Genomic DNA, 22,666 nt, shown 5'->3' with positions numbered 1-22,666 from the left:
GTTTGGTTCGTCCCTGAAAGGCATCCGGTTGTTTAATTGTCCCTGTTCGCGCGGTACGGTGCGGCGCGGCTGGGGGAATGGCCGAGGGAGCTGATTTAATCGATATTTACGCGGATGAAGAGTTTAATCAGGTGGGTGAGCACGAGTTCTGGAAGCAGGGGGAATAAAGAGTAGTGCAAGGGTTATGATAAGCGTGAGATTTAATGGAGTCTTGCTGGAAGAGAGTGGGCAGAAATTCAGAATCGCGGTCCAGGCCTTGGCTCGATTTCGAGAGCTTTGGATTGGAGGAGGGAAGGGGTTGTGAAGGTCCCTTGACTGGGCCGAATACTTGTATCTTAAAATCGTCTTGGAGTATGAAGATCTTTGAGGCGGAGAAATCTTTGCATGTTGAAATAACTGGGGATTCGCTTTTAGCGAGCACTTTGGGGAAAATGGGAATTGGATCTGGATTTGTTGTTGATAATTTCTCATAAAGAAATTATCTTATCGTTGGATTGTGAAGTTTAGACTTCCGGTGCTTTAAGGTTAGACATGACATGTTGATACATACTGTCGTAAGAAGCAATTTCGGAAACGAATAAAATGACATAACAGAAATCTGAAAGTAAGGTGTTGATAAAGAACACCATTTAAACCGGGATCTTAAAAAGGGCAAGAGTGGCTCAACTTCAGATCGTCACCAATGAGACGTATTTTTTAGATGATTATACGGTGTGTTAGTTTGTCTGTGTACTTGGCAGCAGGTTTGCATTGCAATAAACAGTTATTCTTGATCATTCCATACGTTGTTCAGTGTGTTCGGATGAGGCAAGAGTAGGATTTGTGGCACTAAAACTGGGGGGGAAATTAACATTTTCTTCTGAAATGAAACAAAAAGAAGCTGCAAAGTTTATATTTTGAATAATTATTTAAGAACATTATTGGTGGTTTAGATGAAGACTGTTGTACTAAAGGCAAAGTCAAAGTCGCTGTAAACAAATTTAATACCTTTTCTTTGAGGGGTGTTCTTAAGCTTGGTGCTGTCTCTAACTTTGGCCTTTGTGAGTTAGGGTTGGTAATGGCAACATTCATAAAGTTTACCATAATACTATTCCACATCAACACAAAAAAAAAAGCAGTCCAGCCAAACTCAGTTTTCCACCACTCGGTCCTTGACTCTGCAAGTCATAGCTCTTCAAGTACACGCTACATATATCAGAGAGATTTTAAAAAATGAAGAAGTCTGTTGTCTAGTAGTGCCTTATTAGGCAGCATGAGGCTTGCTTATTGAATTGAGCTGGTTCATCCATGCTGGATGTCTGTTTGGTGCAGCTGTAAGAAATATGGATGGAGGCAGGTCAGGGGAGATCTGGTTTGTGCCATAAAAGTAGCTGCCATGTGGCAATTTGAGTAGAAGTGCCTTGAATACTGTTTTTCTTTAAAGTAAGATTATAGGCAGAACATAACACCATGAATAAAATGCTGATAATTAACCATGACTCTAACCCATTGACAATATTTTTTGTTAATACTGGGTTGGGTTTTAGAATAGTACCTTTGCTTTCAAGCAAGTAATTTATCAGTAATGAAAAGAGTTGTACAATTCCATATGAAAGAAGCAATTGTAGGTTACAGGAGAGAAGTTTGGTAACTTTTTAGTTTTCAGGGATCAGCCAAGTTGATTTTAGATTTTTCTCCAGTTCTCTGTTTTACTGTGTTCTTAAGACTTAATTAATTGAAATGTAAATTGGGGTCTGTAGGCTGCCATCTGTTTTCTCAGAAGGAAATCTAAATAGGGGCAAGCAAACTGTGTATAACCATGTTTATTTTAAATTGAAGACTGCCTTAAAAAATGTTTCAGATGTCCACAGCAGGGAGATCTAGCTTAAAAATTCTTGAGCTACAGACAGAAGTGTCATGGAGATATGGGGGCATATAGAATGCTAAATTCATTTACCCAATAACATTTCTATATCTAAAGCTATTAGTACAAACATGCCTTGGTGTACAGATTTAAGATTTGTTTGTCAATTAACAACAGACTGTTCCAATTTTCTAGCCTAGACCATAAGACATAGGAGCAGAATTAGGCCATTTGGCCCATTGAGTCTGCTCCACCATTCAATCATGGCTGATTGTTTCTCCCCTCCTCCGTCTTCTCCCCATAATCTTTGATGCTATGTCCAGTCAATAACCTGTGAAGCTCTGCCTTAAGTACATCCAACGACCTGGCCTCCACAGCTGCCTGTGGTAATCAATTCCACAAATTCACTACGCTCTGGGTAAAGAAATTTCTCTGCATCTCTGTTGTAAATGGAGGCCCCCCTATCCTGAGGCTGTGCCCACTTGTCCTAGACCCCCCCCCCCCACACCATGGGAAGCATCCTTTCCACACCTACACTGTCTAGGCCTTTCAACTTTTGAAAAGTTTCAAGGAGATTCCCCTCCACCCCCATCCATCTGAATTCCAGTGAGTGCAGACCCAGAGCCATCAAACATTCCTCATATGGTAACCCTTTCATTCCTGGAATGAAGCTTCTTAAAATTCAAACAGGACAAGTTATGTCAGAAATATAATCTCAGGATTCAGCTGGCTGGGCAGCAAAGGCAAATTTATCTGAATTCCCAATTCCACCCATTTCAAACCTGCAGTACTTTGACTGACTGTAATGCCTGTTGGATGAGCAGTGTTATGGACGTGTGATGGCGATGAAGACTGTTTGGGGCTTGATAACTCTGTTACTTACAGAGAGTCTTGCATTTATATAAAACCTCCTCATGTATCTTCATATGTCATGATCACCCAAACCTTGGACCTCCGGAAATATTATAAACGGTGAAGTTTCTTTTTGTAATCTAGTTACTGGTAATAAGTAGGAAATGTGGTAGTTACTTGTACTCCCACAATCAATAATGTAACAATCTCCTGCAATACAAGAAAATCTGCAGACGCTGGAAATCCAAGCAACACACCCAAAATGCTGGAGGAACTCAGCAGGCTGGGCAGCATTTGTGGAAATGAATAAACAGCCGACTTTTCGGACTGAGACCTTGATGAAGGGTCTCGGCTTGAAATGTCGACTGTTTACTCAATCTCCAGCTAATCTATTTTTGGTAAGTTGAGTGAGGTACGAATCATGGCTGTGAAAATGAGAATAACTATCTTCAAATTTTGTAGTGAATTTATTGTTAAAGTACATAATGACACCATATACAACCCTGAGATTCATTTTCTTGCGAGCATTCACAGCAACTACAAGAGACACAATAGAATCAATGAACAACCACACCCAACAGAACAGACAAGCGAACGAAGTGCAAAAGACAATAAACTATGCAAATACAAAAAGTAATAATAATGGCAGATGAGAAGAGGTAAGGTGCCAGAGTGAGGAATGGAAGCAGTGGGGAGGGAGAGGGGGAAGCAATTAATTTTACTGGAAAGAGAAATTGATGTTCCAGCCATTAGGCTGGAGGTTACTCAGATGGAACTTAAGATGTTGCTTCTCCACCCTGAGAACGGCCTCATCGTGGCACAAGAAGAGGCCATGGACTGACATGTCAGAACAAGAATGGGACTGAAAATTAAGATATTTGGCTACTGGGAAGTTCCTCTTTTGGAGAGAATAGAGCAGGGATGCTTGATGGAGCGGTCCCCAGTTTACGATGGGTCTCAGCAATGTGGAGGAGGCCACATCGGTGGCACCGGACACCATAGATGGCCCCAGCAGATTCGCAGGTGCAGTGTTGCTTCACCTGGAATGATGTTTATGGGGCCCTTAACGGAGGCGAGGGAGGAGGTGAAGCACTTTGGCCACTTGCAGGGATAATTGCCGGGGTTGGAGGGATTGCGTAGGGGGTGGGGGGTTAGTGGAGAGGAACAAATAGACAAGAGAATTGGAGGGAGTAATCCTTGTGGAAAGTGGAGGGGGGGATGGTAAACTGTTTAGTGGTAGGATCCCTGTGAGGATGGCAGAAGTTGTGGAGGATGATGTGTTGGATGCGTAGGTTAATGGTATGGTGGGTAAGGACAAGAGGAACTCATCACTGTTGAGGAGGCAGGAAGATGGGTTAAGTGAGGATGTCAGGGAATGGAAGAGATGCGGGTGAGGATAACATCAGGGCAAGGAAAACCCCGTCCTTTGAAGAAGAGCATCTCTGGTGTCCTGGAAAGGAAAGCTGCATGCAGGGAACAGATGCTGTGGAGACGAAGGAACTGAGAAAAGAGAATAGCATTTTTACAGGAGACGTACGAACAGGTATAGTCAAGATAACTGTAGGAATCAGTAGATTTATAAAAGATGTCTTTTGACAGTTCGTCTCCAGAGATGGAGACAGAGGGTCAGGAAAGGGGAGGAAGGTGTCAGAATTGGACCAAGTGAATTTAAGTGGAGGGTTAGAGACAAAATTGATGAAATTGACGAGCTCAGCAAAGATGCATGAAGTGGAACAATGCAATCATCAATGTAGCAGAGGAAAAGTTGGTGAACATTACAGGGGAAGGCTTGGAACATGACCGTTCTACGTAGCCAATGAAAAGGCAGGTATAGCTAGGGCCCATGTGGGTGTCCAAGGCTACCCCTCAAGTCTGGAGAAAGTATTTTAGAACCAAAGCAAAATTTGCTGAGGGTGAGGACCAGATTTGTCAGGCCAGAGACTCCCAACCTCTTTTTACGCCATAGAGCCTTGCCATTAGCCGAGGGGTCCATGGACCCCAGGTTGGGATCAGCCGTGCCTGGTGGTGGAGGGGAACTACTTGGTTCTTCTACTGAGAAAGAAGTGGAGAGCTTTAAGGCAAACAACAGGAATTCTGCAGATGCTGGAAATTCAAGCAACACACATGAAAGTTGCTGGTGAACGCAGCAGGCCAGGCAGCATCTCTAGGAAGAGGTGCAGTCGACGTTTCAGGCCGAGACCTTTCGTCAGGACTAACTGAAGGAAGAGTGAGTAAGAGATTTGAAAGTTGGAGGGGGAGGGGGAGATCCAAAATGATAGGAGAAGACAGGAGGGGGAGGGATGGAGCCAAGAGCTGGACAGGTGATAGGCAAAAGGGATAAGAGAGGATCATGGGACAGGAGGTCCGGGAAGAAAGACGGGGGGGGGGGACCCAGAGGATGGGCAAGGGGTATATTCAGAGGGACAGAGGGAGAAAAAGGAGAGTGAGAGAAAGAATGTGTGTATAAAAAATAAATAACAGATGGGGTACAAGGGGGAGGTGGGGCATTAGCGGAAGTTAGAGAAGTCGATGTTCATGTTCGACTTCTCTAACTTCCGCTAATGCCCCACCTCCCCCTTGTACCCCATCTGTTATTTATTTTTATACACACATTCTTTCTCTCACTCTCCTTTTTCTCCCTCTGTCCCTCTGAATATACCCCTTGCCCATCCTCTGGGTCCCCCCCCCCCCGTCTTTCTTCCCGGACCTCCTGTCCCATGATCCTCTCTTATCCCTTTTGCCTATCACCTGTCCAGCTCTTGGCTCCATCCCTCCCCCTCCTGTCTTCTCCTATCATTTTGGATCTCCCCCTCCCCCTCCAACTTTCAAATCTCTTACTCACTCTTCCTTCAGTTAGTCCTGACGAAAGGTCTCGGCCTGAAACGTCGACTGCACCTCTTCCTAGAGATGCTGCCTGGCCTGCTGCGTTCACCAGCAACTTTGATGTGTGAGCTTTAAGGCATCCTTGATGGAAGATAGAAGTGTATAGGGACTGAACATCCATGGTGAAAATGAAGCAGTCAGGTCTAGGGAATTGAAAGTTAATGAGATTTGGGCGCATGAGAAGTGTATAAATATAAGACGAAGAGTCCTTGAAAGTGAGGCCATATGTTGTGGGAGCAGTTTCATGATGGGCAAGTGAAGTTGTCCCCTCTTTTTCAAGAGCCTATTGGTTGAGGAAGTAATAACTAACTGTTCCTGAACCTGGTGGTGTGAGTCCTGAGGCAGTATACCTTCTTCCTGATGGCAGCAGCAAGAAGAGAACATGACCTGGATGGTGATGGTCCTTTATGATGGATGCTGTGCTTTCCTGCAATAGCACTCCTGTAGATGTGCTCAATGGTGGGGAGGGCTTTACCTGTGATCGACTGGGATGTATCCCCTACTTTTTTGTAGGCTTTTCCATACAAGGGCATTGGTGTTTCCATGCCGGGCCATCATACAACCAGCTGATATACACTCCACAACATCTATAGAAGTTTGTCAAAATTTTAGATGGCATGCTGATCTTCGCAAATTTCTTTGAAAGTAAAGGCCCCTTCTGTATTGGTTTTCAAAATAACGCTATTGGATCTTTTATGTCTGTGTGGATCAGCAGACAAGGGCTCATTGAGCACTTCATAAGTAAGACAACTCTGTCGCGCTGCTTGGGTGATGCATTTGCATGTGAGCATGGGCTGGTCTTTGTAACAGATGAATTAATTTACAAAAATGTTGAGCGTGTGTCACACTTAATTTTCCAAGTGCTAGCGTCATTTTTTTAATTTTAGTAAAGGTATTTTCATTCTGATGTGTATTCTAGGTTGACAGAGGATGGAAATTCACAAGTTTTCTTCTTGAACAGCAATTAAATTTTAATTTTGGTTATACTTATTTGACCATGGCTTCTTTAAAAGGGATGAGCTAGATTAAAAACTTATACACCCCTCCCCAGGTACGCACTGATATAATTACAATGAATTTACAGCACAGGAAAAAGCCTTTTGCTTCAGTTTGTCAGTACTTACATTTTAAACAAACTTCTTCCAACCCTATTTCATCCAAAGTTATCATTATCACCCTTGTTTACAAATTTAACTTCCTTTAGTGCACTCTGCGTCTTAAGATTCTGAACCACACTTGGTTTCACCTGTTCATCATAAACTAAATTAGAAGATCAGGTTCTGGTCACCTCACTACAGGAAGGATGTGGAAACCATAGAGAGGGTGCAGAGGAGATTTACAAGGATGTTGCCCAGATTGGGGAGTATGCCTTATGAAAACAGGTTGAGTGAACTTGGCCTTTTCTCCTTGGAGTGACGGAGGATGAGAGGTGACCTGATAGAGGTGTGTAAGATGATGAGAGGCATTGATCGTGTGGATAGTCAGAGACTTTTTCCCAGGGCTGAAATGGTTGCCACAAGAGGGCGCAGGTTTAAGGTGCTGGGGAGTTGGTACAGAGGAGATATCAGGGATAAGATTTTTCGGCAGAGAATGGTGAGTGCGTGGAATGGGCTGCGGGCAACGGTGGTGGAGGCGGATACGATGGGGTCTTTCAAGAGACTTTTGGATGGGTACATGGAGCTTAGATAAATAGAGGGCTATGGGTAAGCCTAGTAACTTCTAAGGTAGGGACATGATTGGCACAACTTTGTGGGCCGAAGAGCCTGTATTGCGCTGTAGGTTTTCTATGTTTCTAAGATAAATTCTAGTAAGTACATCTTCAAAAGACAGTGCCTCAAGAAGGTGGTATCCATCATTGAAGACCTTCATCATCAGGGAGATGTCTGCTTTGTGTTACTACTGTAAGGGAGGAGGTCAGGAGGCTGAAGATCTACACTCAATGTTTTAGGAACAGCTTCCTCCCTCTGCCATTGGATTTCTGAATAACCACCTCGTTATTAGTCTTCTACACCATTTATGTATTTTTGTAACTTAAAACTAATTTTTATTTCTTTTACTGTACTGCAGTAAAGCAACAAATTTAATGACGTGTCAGTGATGATAAATCAGAATCTGAAATTTATAATTATATCTCATTTATCTTAAATGGATTTTACATAATTATTTTGGATGTTTTAAAAATTATTTTAATGTGATATTCTTTATTCACTTTTAACCAGAGCCCTAAATACGGTGGTCGTAATTTATTTAACTTATTTTTACATTCTTGGTGTTTGCTGTACAACCATAGATTTTCGTAAACCTTTGTGGTTTGTGCAGGAAGCAGTGTTATTTAATACTGAACATTCTCAGTTATATTTTTATGTTTGTGGTATTTGGAATTTCCAAGCATCTCCACAGATGCTGTGTGAATTGCTGAATATCTGCAACAGTTTCTGTTTTTATTCAAATTCTTAGCTTCTACTATATTTTGCTCTTATGTAACTATATTCTGAAGTTAATTTCTAATGGTATTAATCTGGAGTTACGGATTTTTCTTGTAGCTGGATATTCCTCATCAGATTCAGAATTTAGAATCGGGTTTACTATCACCAGCATATGTTGTGAAATTTGTAATCTTTGCAGCAACAGTACAATGCGATACATGATATTAAATAGTTAAATTATTCAATTAATGCAAAAAATAGGAAATTTAAAAAGTCATGAGGCAGTTTATGGGTTCACTGTCCATTCAGAAATCAAATGGCATGTTACCTGTTGTAATGTGGTTATTTGAGTTACCGTCAGCTTGAACCAGTCTATCCATTCTCCTCTGAGCTCTCATGAATAAGGCATTTTCGCCCACAGATCTATCCCTCACTGGATGTTTTTTATTGTTTTTCACATTGTTATCTGTAAACTGTAGAGACTGTCGTGTGAAATGCCCGTGAGATTGGCAGTTTCTGAAATACTCAAACCACCCCATCTGGCACCAACAATCGTTCCACAGTCAAAGTCACTTAGATCACATTTCTTCCCCGTTCTCTTATTTGGTCTGTACAATAACTAAGTCTTGACCATGTCTGCATGCTTTTATGCATTGAGTTGCTGCCACATGATTGGCTGATTAGATATTTGCTTAAGGATGCAGGGTGTACCTAATAATAAAGCGGCCACTGAGTGTATATTGAGATGTTTGCATCGCAGTCTATGAAGAGTTTTTTTAAAAATTCCATCAGTACAATTGGTGATGCCGCTTTGCTAATATCTGGGTTACAAGTCTATATCACCTGATGAAGTGGTAGTATGTCTATTTTATTGGTGCTGGGATTAATTTGAACTAAAAAAATTACACCCACTGTTTAAAAAAAAAACAACTCTCACATTATAGCATAAAATCTGATTTAAAAAAAAATAATAGATCGATAATGTCTCCTGGATGTAACATTGTGTAGGACGTTATGTAACATTGAATTTTGAATCTCAATTTTTTTTCATTATAATGAGGTGGGAGAATGAATGAAGTATAAGGTAAATGGTGGAAGCTGGTGTTCTTGGATATGAAAGTAAAAAGTTCTTTTCAACTTTTGATGATCTTTATATCATCTCTTTGGTATTGCTCACCTAAATAACACATGTGCTTCTAGCTCTCCAAATACCCTAAGTAAAACACTGCAGATGTTGAAATTTTGAAATAAAACAGAAAATCTTGTTTATGTCAAAGTTTGTCATGGCATGTGATCAGTAGCCATAGATATGAGCATGCAGATGCATGTAAATGCATTATTTCCCTTTTGATGTAAATATAATTGTATTACTTACAGAAAGTTGTAAACTTGGCCAGCTCCACCAGCACAAAGGACACATTTAAAAGGTGATGCCTCAAAAAGGAGGCATCCATCTTTAAGGAACCCCATCACCCAGAACTTGCCCTCTTCTTGCTACTACCAAGGAGGAGGTACAAGAGACCGAAGACACACTCAACATTTCAGGAACAGCTTCTTCCCCTCCACCAGCTGATTTCTGAATGGACATTGAACCCATGAACACTATCTCACTAAATTTTTCTTTTGCCCTCTTTTTGTACTAGTTTTTTTATATATACTTATTGTAATTTATATTTTTTTATTATTATGTATTGCTGCCATAAAACAACAAATTTCATGACATATGCCAGTGATTTTAAACCTGATTCTGATTCTCATAAGATGGTCCAAGGTGCTATAAAAATGCCTCTAGTCTTTAATGCTCTAAGTATGTGTGCAGTAAAACTTGCTTTGGGGAGTAAACTTTCTCTGCTAGTAAAACCAAGTATGTTGTTCTGTGACCTCTAAGTGCAGGCACAGCATTGTCTTTGAACATTAATCCTCCTTTCTATATTCCTTGGACAAGACACGAGGCTTCTCATTGTCTCATCAGGCCTTAACATCTGCATGTGCCAACTTCGGCCTTTGACTTTCGGTATCAACCCCAGGACTCACCGGTCACAGGAATTTCTACTCTGGACCTCAATCTTTGAACTCACAAGCACCTTCAATCCTGGGAGTGGGGGGTGGTGGGTACACACACACCGACCTGGAGGTGTCACCAGTCCTCTCCATGGGACCTGTCAAGCTTGGTCATTGACCAGGGAACCGCTGTCCATAGTGCCTCAAATCTATGAGAATCTTTTGCTGTAGAGCGCTTCGATTTGGATTCTGGCTCCTGCATCTCACTCTTTATTTACTGCCCCATCCTCTAACACCATTCTTCCCTGTCCGCTGCCCCTAAAACCATCCTTATGAACAAAAAATGACCGGTTGAGCCACTAACTCGATGGACATTGCAGCTTGGTGCCATCTTGATCACATGTTCATTGTCGTCTCAATATCAGCAAAACAAGAGCTGGTCATTGATTTCAGGAAGTGGGTGCTGCTCATGCTCCTGTCTACATCAGTGATGCTGAGGTTGAGAGCTTCAAGTTCCTAAAAGAGAAAATCACCATTGGCCCATTCAACCATCTGTACGCCACAGTCAAGGAAGCTCACTAAAGCATCTACATTTAGCATGTCCCCATCAATCCTTTCCAGTTTTTATTGATGCACCATATAAAGCATCATTGTCTTGGTGTGGTAACTGCTCTGCTGTTGACCAAAAGAAACTGCGGAGGGAGTTTTGGGCACAGCTCAGTACATCACAGAAACTAGCCTCCCCTCCATGGACTCTGTCTACACGTCACACTGTCAGCATAACCAGACCCTACCCAGCCCGAACATTCTCCTCCCCATCTCACTGGGGAAGAAGCTTGAAAGCCGAGACCACCAGGCCTGTACCCCACTATTATAAGACTATTGAATGGTTCCCTAGTGTGATGGATGGAATCTTGACCACACAATCTATCATATTGCACCTTGCTGTTCTCCTGTACTGCACTTTCTCTAGCTGTTGTACTTCATTCTGCATTTTGTTATTGATTTATCTTGTAATACCAAAAACATACCATGTCATGAATTGATCTGTATGAACAGTATGCAAGACAAGCTTATTACTGTACTTCGGTACAATAGTAACAATAAACCAATTACGGAGGGACAACCCTGATAATGGCAGTATTGAGGCATATCAGGAAGTAGAATTAGTTTGTAGAGAACTGAGAAGCAGAATGTGGTTGGAAACATGGTGGCAGTTGTCTATGGGGCCCCCAAGTGGGACACAGTGTATGTAAACTGGGCAGTTAGAGATGCATCAGGGTACCATAATAATCATGGGGAATGTTGATAATGGAAATACCAAATTAGTGTGGAGGATGAATTTGTAGACATGTTTTATAGGTTATGATTTTCCAGACATGTTGAAGAAACAGTGAAAAAAATAGCTATTTTAGATGTAGTTTTGTCCAATGAGAAAATATTAATTAAAAAGCCTGTTGTTAAGGGACCATATTGAAAGTCATTTAGTTCAGTTTGAAACTGAGATCCTCAGTTTAACCAAAGCAGATTATGAACGTATAAGATGCAAGTTAGTTTTGTAGATAGGAAAGCTAATATGACAGTAAGTGAACAGGGGCTAACATTTAAAGAATACATAAATGATAAGAAATCACTTTTTAAGCCACAGAACAAATATGGAAAGTGATCTAGACATAATAAAAGAAGCTAAAGATATTCCAACCCCATTCCACATTGTGGACTTGGTCATTCACTCAAGCACACATCTGAGGATCTGAATGACTTCACCACGGTTGTAACAGACTTCATTAAAACAGCTGTAGATGAGTGTGTACCCACAAAATCATTCAGGGTTTACCCCAATCAGAAGCCCTGGATGACCCATGAAATCCGGAATTTGCTAAGAGCCAGATCAGAGGCATTCAAGTCTGGAGATCAGGAGTACCACAAGAGGTGCAGGTATGATCTCCAGAAAGCTATCTCACGGGAGAAGTGGAGATTCTGGACTAAACTAGTATCATCGAGGGATGCTCAACAGATGTGGTGGGGTTTGAATGCCCTAACCTCCTCCAAAGTTAATTCTATCAATATGGGGGACAGCAGAGCTTCGCTTCCAGATGAGCTCAATGCCTTCTATGCTTGCTTTGACCACCAGAACAGGGAAGAACCATCGCATATCCCCACGTCTCCTGATGATGCTTTGGTTTCAGTATCTGAAGATGGGGTGCAGGCCGTTCTCAGGAGAGTGAATCCAAGGAAAGCATCTGGTCCGAATGGAGTACCTGGCTGAGTACTGTAGACCTGTGCTGACATGTGGCTGGTGTATTCACGGATATCTTCAAACTCTTGCTCTGGCAGTGTGTGGTACCCACCTGCTTCAAGAAGGATTCAATCATAGCAGTGCCCAAGAAGAGCCTGACTCGATGACTATCACCCAGTGGCACTTACATCCACAGTGATGAACTGTTTTAAGAGGCTGGTGTTGAAACAATTAGTTCCTGTCTGAGTGGTGATTTGGATCTGCTCCAATTTGCCTACCAGAGCATCAGGTCCACATAGATGCCATCTCATTGGCTCTTTATCGATTACAACTCAGCATTTAATACCATTATCCCGTCAAATCTAGTCAGTGCACGCCAAGACCTGGGCCTCAATACCCCCTTGTGCAGTTGGATCCTGGATTTCCTCACTTGCAGACCCCAGTTAGTTCAGATTGTCAAAAACATCTCCACAATCTCCATTAGCACAGATGCATCACAGGGCTGGGTGCTTAATCCCCTGCTCTTTGCTTTACACATATGACTGTGTGGCTAAGTACAGCTCCAACACCATATTCAAGTTCACTGTTGTGGGCTGTATCAAAGGTGGTGTTGAATCATCATAAGAGGGAGATTGAAAATTTGGCTGAGTGGTGTCTTCAACAACCTCTCACTCAATATTAGCAAGACCAAGGAACTGACTCTAGACTTAAGGAGAGGGAAAACAGATGTCCTTGAGCCAGTACTTATTGGAGGATCAGGGGTGGAGAGGGTCAGTAACTTTAAATTCCTCGGTGTCACTATCTCAGAGGACCTGTCCTGGACCCATCCAATAAATATTACTGCAAAGAAAGCATGATAATGACTCTACCTCTGCAGGAGTTTGCGGAGATTTGGCATGTTATTAAAAACCTCGACTAAACTTCTATAGCTGTGTAGTGGAAAGTGTGCTGACAGGCTGCATTACAGCCTGGTATGGGAACACCAATGCCTTTGAGCAGAAAATCCTACAAAAGGTAATGGATTTGGCCCAGTACATCACGATTAAAGCCCTCCCAACCATTGAACACATCTACATGAAACACTGTCATAGAAAAGCAGCATTGAACAAAAAAGGATAACTACACTCATCTATTGAGACGTTCCCATAACCAACGATCTCAATTTAAGGACTCTTTATCTTGTTATTTTATGCTCTCGGTATTTATTGTTATTTATTTATATTTGCATTTGCACAGTTGCCTTCTGTGACCTTGCTCTTTCATTGATCCTGTTTACAGTTACCATTCTATAGATTTGCTGAGTATGCTCACAGGTTAAAAAAAAAACTCAGAGTTATATGTGGTGATATATATGTACTCTGATAATAAATTTTACTTTGAACTTTTAACTGTGAAGTTCATGGCTGTAAACAAAAACTCACATCCAGACAGGTTTTAAATATCCTTCTACCATTCTTTCAGTGAGTTACAAATCACAACGATCCAAAGTTCAAAGTATATTTATTATCAAAGTATGAATACTACATAGAACCTTGAAATTTGTCCTCCTACAGGCAGCCACAAAACAAGGAAGTTAAGTCGAACCCATTTTTTAAAACAAGACCGTCAAACACCCAATGTGCAGGAAAAAACCTAAGTTGTGCAAATAACATTCAGAATTGAAGTTCATGAAAGTGAGTTCACAGCCAGTCCAGGAGCCCGTTGCTTGCAGGCCAGAGCCTCAGTTCAGTGCAGAGTGGAGTAATCCTTGTGAGCAGAGAGCGGAACACTGGTCTGTTCCTTTCCCTGACACCCTGACATTTTCAATCTGATCTGGCACTTAAATTGGCCAAACAGTGAGTCGTTCCTCACTCTTGGGCCCAGAACCCATCAGCTCGATTTGACCTGCACAGGACCTTCCCAATCTGGCCCAGCGCTTAAATCAGTAAAACGCTGGCTTGTTCTTCGCTCTCAGGCCTGGGCCCTGCCACATCAACTCTTGCTTGCCTCTGTTCTGTCGTTCTGAATTGGCTCCAATGTGCAAACATTAGCCTGGGACCTATTCCTCGATTCGGCCTATACACGCCACACCACGACCATCCTGCACATTCGAGACTTCAGTTCATACTGCTATAATGCCAGGTCAATCAGATGGTTCAAAAGCTCAACTCTGAAAGTTGCAGGCTATTGATTGCAGAGATAATTTTCCAGAAAAAGTGTGATTAATAAAGTAATTAGTAATTTCAGCAAGTCGTTGCTGTACTTCACCAGTGTCATCTTACACCTTCATCCTCTGACTGAAAATAAATGTCCTTATCTCCTTGTTAACACTTTGCTCAAATCTCTGCCAATCTGTCAATCATAATTTCTCTCCTCTGGTGTTTGCCTGTATCTTGTCTTATTGCTTGTATTACTGGTCTCACTACAATTTCCACCTTGCATCTTCTCATATTCTCTAGAAATTCTATTTTGCATGCTTGACCTAACTAATTGCCCCCTCACATGGTCTGCATCCCACCCCTCCCAAATACCCCCAAGCTAATTCTCCAAACCCATCAATTCTTAGCATAAGCAATGTTTTGGCTTAATGGTCAACACTGTTCTGATTCTTATCCCTCTTGATCTTCCACCAACATTTCCTTTCGTGTTTCCATCACTAATCGTCCTTTTAGCATTAACCTTGCTACCCTCATCTCACTTATCCCCTCCCTGCTTCCTTTTGCTCTCAGGGCTATGCCATACACTCAACACCTCCCAATCTCCTGTTTCTTCTTCGGCTCCCTCCCTTCCTCTTCCTCCCTGCATAAATCACATCACCTGCATTTTCACTAAATCATTAATGAAGGAACAACAGAGGACCCAGTGCTGATCCTTTCCCGCACACCACTAGTCACAGGCCTCCAGTCTGAACAACATTGCTCTATTATCATCCTCTGCTTCTTTCCAACCAAGCCAATTTTGTATCCAATTTGCTACCTCAATCTGGATCCCATCTTTCTAGCCTTCAGGATTAGCCTAGTATTAAAGACCATTGTCAAAGGCCTTGTTAAAAGTCAATATAGACAATGTCTACTGCTCTGCACCTGTTAATCCACTTAGTCACCTTTTTAAATAAATCAGATTGTGAAACATGATGTCCTATGCACAAAGTTGCACTATTGTAAATCAATCCCTGTCTTTCTGAAGGGAAATGAATTCTGTCTCTCAGACTCCTTTCTGATACCTTTCCCACCACTGATACAAGATTTAATCGTTTGTAATTCACTGACTTTTTTCCTGCTGCATTTCTTAAAGGCCCAGCAAAAGCTCTCCTTCAGTTTTCCAGTGCCTTGTGTTGCTACCAAAGATGCAAAAATCTCTGCCAAGTTTCCCTCTCTTGTTTCTCATAATATCTTAGAATATACCTGGCTAGGCCCCAGAGATTTCTCCACCTTAATGTATTTCAATACCTCCTCTTTCTTCCCCTTAACTCAAGCTCCTGCATCCTTCTCCATGGTAAATACAGAAAAGGAGTGTTTATTTCAGACTTTGCCTATTTCATAGATGGCCATACTAATCAAGGAGACATATTCTCTCCCTAGATTCCCTTTTATTCTGAACATACTTGTAGAACATCTTACTAGATTCTTCTTTGTCTTATTAGTCAGGGACAACTTATGACTTTTTTTTTTGCCCTCCAAAATTTCTCCTGAAGTGTACTCATGCATCTGTTATACTCTTTAAGGCACCTGCTTGATCTCAGCTGCTTGTATCTAGCTTATCTCTCCTTTTTCCTGATCAGACCCTTAATATCCTTTGTCAACTGGCTTTGTGCGTGGTAGGTCATGTTTGACCAATCTATTGGAGTTTTTCGAGGGGGTTACCAGGAAAGTGGATGAGGGGAAGGCAGTAGATATTGTCTACTTGGACTTCAGTAAGGCCTTTGACAAGGTCCCGCATAGGAGGTTAGTTAGGAAAATTCAGTTGCTAGGTATACATGGAGAGGTGGTAAATTGGATTAGACATTGGCTGAATGGAAGAAGCCAAAGAGTGGTAGTAGAGAATTGCTTCTCAGAGTGGAGACCTGTGACTAGTGGTGTGCCACAGGAATCAGTGCTGGGTCCATTGTTATTTGTCATCTATATCAATGATCTGTATGATAATGTGGTAAATTGGATCAGCAAATTTGCTGATGATACAAAGATTGGAGGTGTAGTGGACAGTGAGGAAGGTTTTCAGAGCTTGCAGAGGGACTTGGACCAGCTGGAAAAATGGGCTGAAAAATGGCAGATGGAGTTTAATACAGACAAGTGTGAGGTATTGCACGTTGGAAGGACAAACCAAGGTAGAACATACAGGGTTAATGGTAAGGCACTGAGGAGTGCAGTGGAACAGAGGGATCTGGGAATACAGATACAAAATTCCCTAAAAGTGGCGTCACAGGTGGATAGGGTCGTGAAGAGAGCTTTTGGTACATTGGCCTTTATTAATCAAAGTATTGAGTATAAGAGCTGGAATGTTATGATGAGGTTGTATAAGGCATTGGTGAGGCCGAATCTGGAGGATTGTGTTCCGTTTTGGTCACCAAATTACAGGAAGGATATAAATAAGGTTGAAAGAGTGCAGAGAAGGTTTACAAGGATGTTGCCGGGACTTGAGAAACTCAGTTACAGAGAAAGGTTGAATAGGTTAGGACTTTATTCCCTGAAGCGTAGAAGAATGAGGGGAGATTTGATAGAGGTATATAAAATTATGATGGGTATAGATAGAGTGAATGCAAGCAGGCTTTTTCCACTGAGGCAAGGGGAGAAAAAAACCAGAGGACATGGGTTAAGGGTGAGGGGGGGAAAATTTAAAGGGAACATTAGCGGGGGCTTCTTCACACAGAGAGTGGTGGGAGTATGGAATGAGCTGCCAGATGAGGTGGTAAATGCGGGTTCTTTTTTAACATTTAAAAATAAATTGGACAGATACATGGATGGGAGGTGTATGGAGGGATATGGTCCGTGTGCAGGTCAGTGGGACTAGGCAGAAAATGGTTCGGCACAGCCAAGAAGGGCCAAAAGGCCTGTTTCTGTGCTAATCTTGTCTGTTACTCCAACAAGACCGTGCTGGCCCTGAACTCTTCTTAGCTCACTTTTCAAAGTCTTGCACTTGCCAGATACCAGGAAATAGCCCTATCCAACTAATCTAGGTTAGATTTCTGGAATTATGCAATTCAATCTGTAAATAATCACAAATTACATTCCATTCCACATATCAAATTTGAGAACATTATCTTTTCTTTAATATAATAAATCTCATGTCACTTATTTTTGTCTTTCCTTTCTTGCATCTCAGCATGTGTCTCCTATTTCCTTCTAATTGGCTCGTCCTACATTCCTTACTATATCCTTTACACACATCATGCCTAATTTCAGTGACTTTCATTCCTGTATGCATCCCAGCTGCAGAATATAAAATTCTCGCATTTCAGTAACTTTGGAAGTCAAAATGAATAGAAGGTTTCCCAATTTCTGCAAGTCAACTTGCTCTTGTATTCTTAGTTTCGGTATGTATTTTTTTGGAAAAAGTTGCAATTTTTGTTATGCACTTCCTTCTCCAAATAGTAAATATCCCGTGCTGGTTTAATGTGAGTAGGTGCACATCGAACAATATAATGGTACAAGATGCATTTGAATCAGTGAAGAGAACTCCATTTAGATGTACCATTCTTTGTTACACATCTTTAATGGGGCTTCTCCTTTTAAAGAAAGACATACCTGGGAGGAGAGTATAATTATATAAAACAGCAATACTTCTGGTGCACGAAGGAGTGTATGTCTCCTACTTTATATGATTGGACAATGCATTATAAATATTGTTTATTCCACTTAATTGCACTATCCTGAATAAAATGTGTGGTTTTTCTTTCAGGAGACTGATTATGTTGCAAATGATCAAGTTGACCTTTATGACGATGTAATAGCAGCGGCCGATAGTAATAACCATGAAGATCAAAGTTATGAAGAGATATTACCACGGACACCTGGCGAGCCAAAGAAAACAGAAAACACTACCAGGCCAACTATAGTTTACACATATGGAGGCAAACGGCAAGCTGTCTATGTGGGAAACCTCACGTGGGTGAGTGAATCCGAACCTGGTGTTATTTTAATGTACATTGCTATATATTTAAAGGATGACAGCTGCATTTTGGCAGACTGAAAGGTTTCTGAATGGAGTAACTATTTTTCTGGTGTTATCCCTAATTTGCCTAGATCAGCTCAGTTTTTCTGCTTTTCATGCTTTAGGCAACTGCTTGAACATTAATGATCTCGGTTGTTCTTGCTGTTCAAGTGCACTTAATCCTATTTTGTCAAATGATTCCCACTAATTTGTTATCTGTCATCCTGCCCGTTACCTCTGAAAGCAAAGAATCTAATTCATGCTAACAAGGAGGGTGAAGTTGTTGGCTTGTGCTTACATTACACAGAATTATTTTAATTTATTTAGAGAGACAACAGCACGGTAACAGGTCTTTCTGGCCCAACTAGCCCGCGCCCCCCCTGCCCCGAGATAAAAATGTGACAAATTAACATACTAACTCACAAGTCTTTTGGAACGTACAAACCCACACAAACAACGATGGAATTGAACCCAGGTCACCAGTGCTGTAAAAGCATTTATGCTAACTGCTACACCCCCATTGTTTATTTGAAAAGTTAAATAAATTCTCCTTATCAGGAATTTATTTTCCAGCAAACATGGAAACAAGTAAAAAAAGTAAACATAATGGCCAACGGGTCCACCGAGCTGCCCTTTGTCAACATGGTGCAAAATAATATATTCACCCTTATTTTTATTTGCATTTTACTCGTACCTTCCAATCAATCACAATAAACCCCCATACTGCATCAGCTGGCAACTTCTTTCAAAGGTAATATTCCCAATATCTAATCTGTTGTATCATTTTATAAATGTCCTCTGGTGCTATCTAACTACTTGTTTCGTACAAATCCACATGGACTGTACCTAAACCCTTAATCATTTCTCAAAATCATTTTTGATGCTTTCAAAGAGTACAAAGAAAACCCTGGTCTCTAAGTCCATTATGGTAATTAAAGAGATTCCTCTGTCCTTGGGTTACTTGAGTGGCAGGTTGAAATTGTCTGTCAGGTATCTTGGCTTTGGGTGAGATCATATGAAATAAGCTACAACTGGAAAGCTATTTAGGTCAATGATATGCATAGTAATGTAATTTACACTGTCCCTACTCACTTTCTACTTGAAAATATGGTTACACCTTCCCTGAATTTTTCTTAAACTTTTCAAATTGAACTATGTTTTCTGAGGAAAGTTTAAGATCTGGGATATCGATACTTTGACTCTGTATCAGATCACAGTTTGATTAAGAACATTGAATTTTGAACAGTACAGCCCAGGAACAGGCTGTTCAGTCTGAGATGTTGTGCCACATTAACTATGCTAATGATGCCTCATTAATCGACACCTTTTGACTCACATATGGTCTATATTTTTCCATTCTCTATATATTCATGTGTTTATCTAAGAACTTCTTAATTACCTCCATCATATGTGCTTCTGCTTCCACCTCCGCCCCTTACAGCACATTCCATGCATCCATCACTGTTCTTAAAAAAAACTTACCCCATCCTTATCTTTTGAATATTCTCCCTCTCACTTTAAACACATGCTCTCCTGTATTAAACATTTCAACCATCAGTTAAAGGATACTGCCTGTCTATCAATGCATCTCATTATTTTATAAATTTCTATCACGCCTCCCCTCAGACTTTGCTATTCCAGAGAAAACAACACTAGTTTTTCCAACGTGTCTCTAATCCAGGCAGTACCCTGGTAAGCATCTTCTGCACTTTCTCCAAAGTGTTCACATCCTTCCCATAATGGGGCAACTAGAACTGAATGCAGTACTCGAGATGTGTCCTAATGGGAGTTTTATAAAGCTGCAATTTAATTTCCTAATTCTTGAACAGACTTCTTCAACTATTAAAGGCAAGCATGCTATATGCTGCTGTTACCACTCTGTCAACCTGTGCAGCTATTTTTGGAGAACAATGGATCTGGATTCCAATATCCCTCTGTACATCAGTGCTGACAAGGATCCTGCTATTAACTGTGTACTTCCCTTTTACATTTGGTTTCCTGATGTGCAACATCTCATACTTGTCTGCATTAAACTCTCTGCCATTTCTCTGTCCATAGCTGTAATTGATCTATATCCTGTTATATTATTTGGCAGTGTCCTACACTATACCGCCATCTGCAAACTTAGTAACCCACCCATCCACATTTCCCTCCAGGTCATTTGTATTTATCAAACAGCAGAGGTCCCAGTGCAGATTCCTGTAGAACACCACGGACATTGATCAGCGCCCATTGACCACTGCCCTTTGTCTTTCGTAGGCATGCCAATTCTGAATTAAAACTGTTTCATCACCATGCCTGCCATACATCTAATTATCTGGATGAGCCCACTGTGAGGGACCTTGACAAATGCCTTAATAAAATCAATGTTTTCTTTGAATAAATTAACAATATTAGCTACTCACCAGTCCTCAATGACCTTTATGGCTAGAGAGGATGTAAAGATCTTGGTCAAGAAAAGATTACAATTTGAAGTAGTGCAAAAAGAAATGTTAAAATGACAATAACAGAATAACTGCGAAGGATAGGATTATGACTCCAAGAATGTGGCAACGCCACTGGGAAGGGGATATTAAACAGGTGATTGTTTTGGGAGTCTGATGACAGTGAGGAAGCAGCTGAACGTTTGGACTTGCATGCTTTCTATTTTCTCCCAGAAGGTACAAGAGAAATAGTGGACTGGCCAGGATGGTAGGGGCATCCTTGACAATATTATTAGCTTTCCTGAAGCAAAGAACCATTGAAGATGGACTGGGTAGAAGTGACGAGCCTGTGACAGACTGGGCAGCATTTACCATTCAGTTCCATCCGTCCAGAGCTGAGCAGTTGCCTTACCAAGCTGAAATACAACACGCCAGTATACTTTCTATTGTGCATCTGTAGAAGTTTGAGAGGGTCCTAGTGGATAAGCTGTATTTTCTCTGATACCAAAGGAAGTAAAACTGCTGATGCTCTTTCTTGATCATCACATCAGTGAGGAGGGACAAAGTGAGATTGCTGGTGAAATGGTCACCCAGGTTGTCATCCATCACTGGAGCAGCTCTATTGATGAAGACAGGATTGTATACGCCCCCAGAATCCCTCCATTTCCTAAGACAGTGACTAGCACGTTATTATGAGCTAGGCTGTTCTGACACCAAGCACTATTTACCTATCTCATCATTGTTCATCTGGTCTATTTTCACTTAAAAGATCAAATTGATGCTATATCTGTCCGCATAGTCATGGGTATACAAGGAGTAGAATAGGGGTTTGAGCACATCTCTAATTTCAATCCCCAGTCCCCTTCCCATTCCAACATGTTGGTCTGTGGCCTCCACTTCTGCCACGATGAGGCCACTCTCAGGTTGGAGGAACGTTACCTCAAATATCATCCAGGTAGCCTCCAACCTGATGCACGGACATTGTTTTCTCCAATTTGCAGTATTTTTTTCCTCTAACCCCCTTTCCTCTTCTACAATCCCCACTCTGGTCCCCCCTTACCTCTTCTCACCCGCCTATCACCTCCCCCAGTGGCCCTCCTCCTTCCCTTTCTGCTGTAGTCCACTTTCCTCTCTTATCAGATTCCTTCTTCTCCAGCCCTATCACTTCCCAGCTTCTTGTGTCATCCCTCCCTTCCTCCACCCAACTGGTTTCACCTATCATCTTCTAGCTTGTACTTCTTTTCGTCCCCTCACACTCTTAACCCAGCATCTTCCCCCCTTCCTTTCCAATCCTGATGATGGGTCTTGGCTTGAAACATCAAATGTTTATTCATTTCCTTAGATGCTGCCTAATGTGTTGAACTCATCCAGCATTTTGTGTGCGTTGCTCTGGAAAGTGCCAGTGTTGAGATTCATGGCGAATGAAACATTATGAGCAATTTTAACCAACTGAGGACTACCAGTCAGAAAGATCAGTAGTGTCATGCTGTCAAGTTCACCAAAGTAAACAAAGCTTACCTGATGTGATACCCGTATATTATAAAACACAACTTACTCTAGACCAGAGGTTCCCAAAACGGGCAGTATCCCCCCTGCCTGTGGTCAGTGGGAATTTCTAAGGGGGCGATAAAAGGTAGAGGTGGGAGGGTGCTCAGTAGATAGGGGGGCAGCTGAGGGATAACTGGCTTAGTTTAAGAAATTAATTACTTATTCTAAACATTTGATCCTCAGTGCCTTATGATTGATTGCAATGATCATGTAATCACCTCATTGCTTGCTAACCCTCCATTCTCTTAGACTTTGCTTGAAGCGTGTTATAGTTGTTCAAAAGCAATGTGACACTTCTGTATTTGGCATATCATGAGCAATGTGG

The 22,666-nt window shown here is 41.5% G+C and overlaps 1 protein-coding gene across 1 annotated transcript in view; it reads left to right on the top strand.

Moving 5' to 3' along the window:
• The first annotated feature begins 7 nt into the window (after window positions 1–7).
• LOC134353744 (cleavage and polyadenylation specificity factor subunit 6-like) overlaps window positions 8–22,666 on the top strand; it is a 79,040-nt gene continuing 56,381 nt past the window's right edge. Inside the window, exons 1-2 of the mRNA XM_063062070.1 lie at window positions 8–131; window positions 18,119–18,328. Of these exons, the coding sequence (XP_062918140.1) occupies window positions 78–131; window positions 18,119–18,328 (264 nt within the window). The 5' untranslated portion in view covers window positions 8–77. The remainder of the gene's footprint in view (window positions 132–18,118; window positions 18,329–22,666) is intronic.

The sequence above is a fragment of the Mobula hypostoma genome, chromosome 11, assembly GCF_963921235.1.
Source record: "Mobula hypostoma chromosome 11, sMobHyp1.1, whole genome shotgun sequence".
Taxonomy (NCBI): Eukaryota; Metazoa; Chordata; class Chondrichthyes; order Myliobatiformes; family Myliobatidae; genus Mobula; species Mobula hypostoma.
This window is presented reverse-complemented; position numbering and strand designations above follow the sequence as displayed.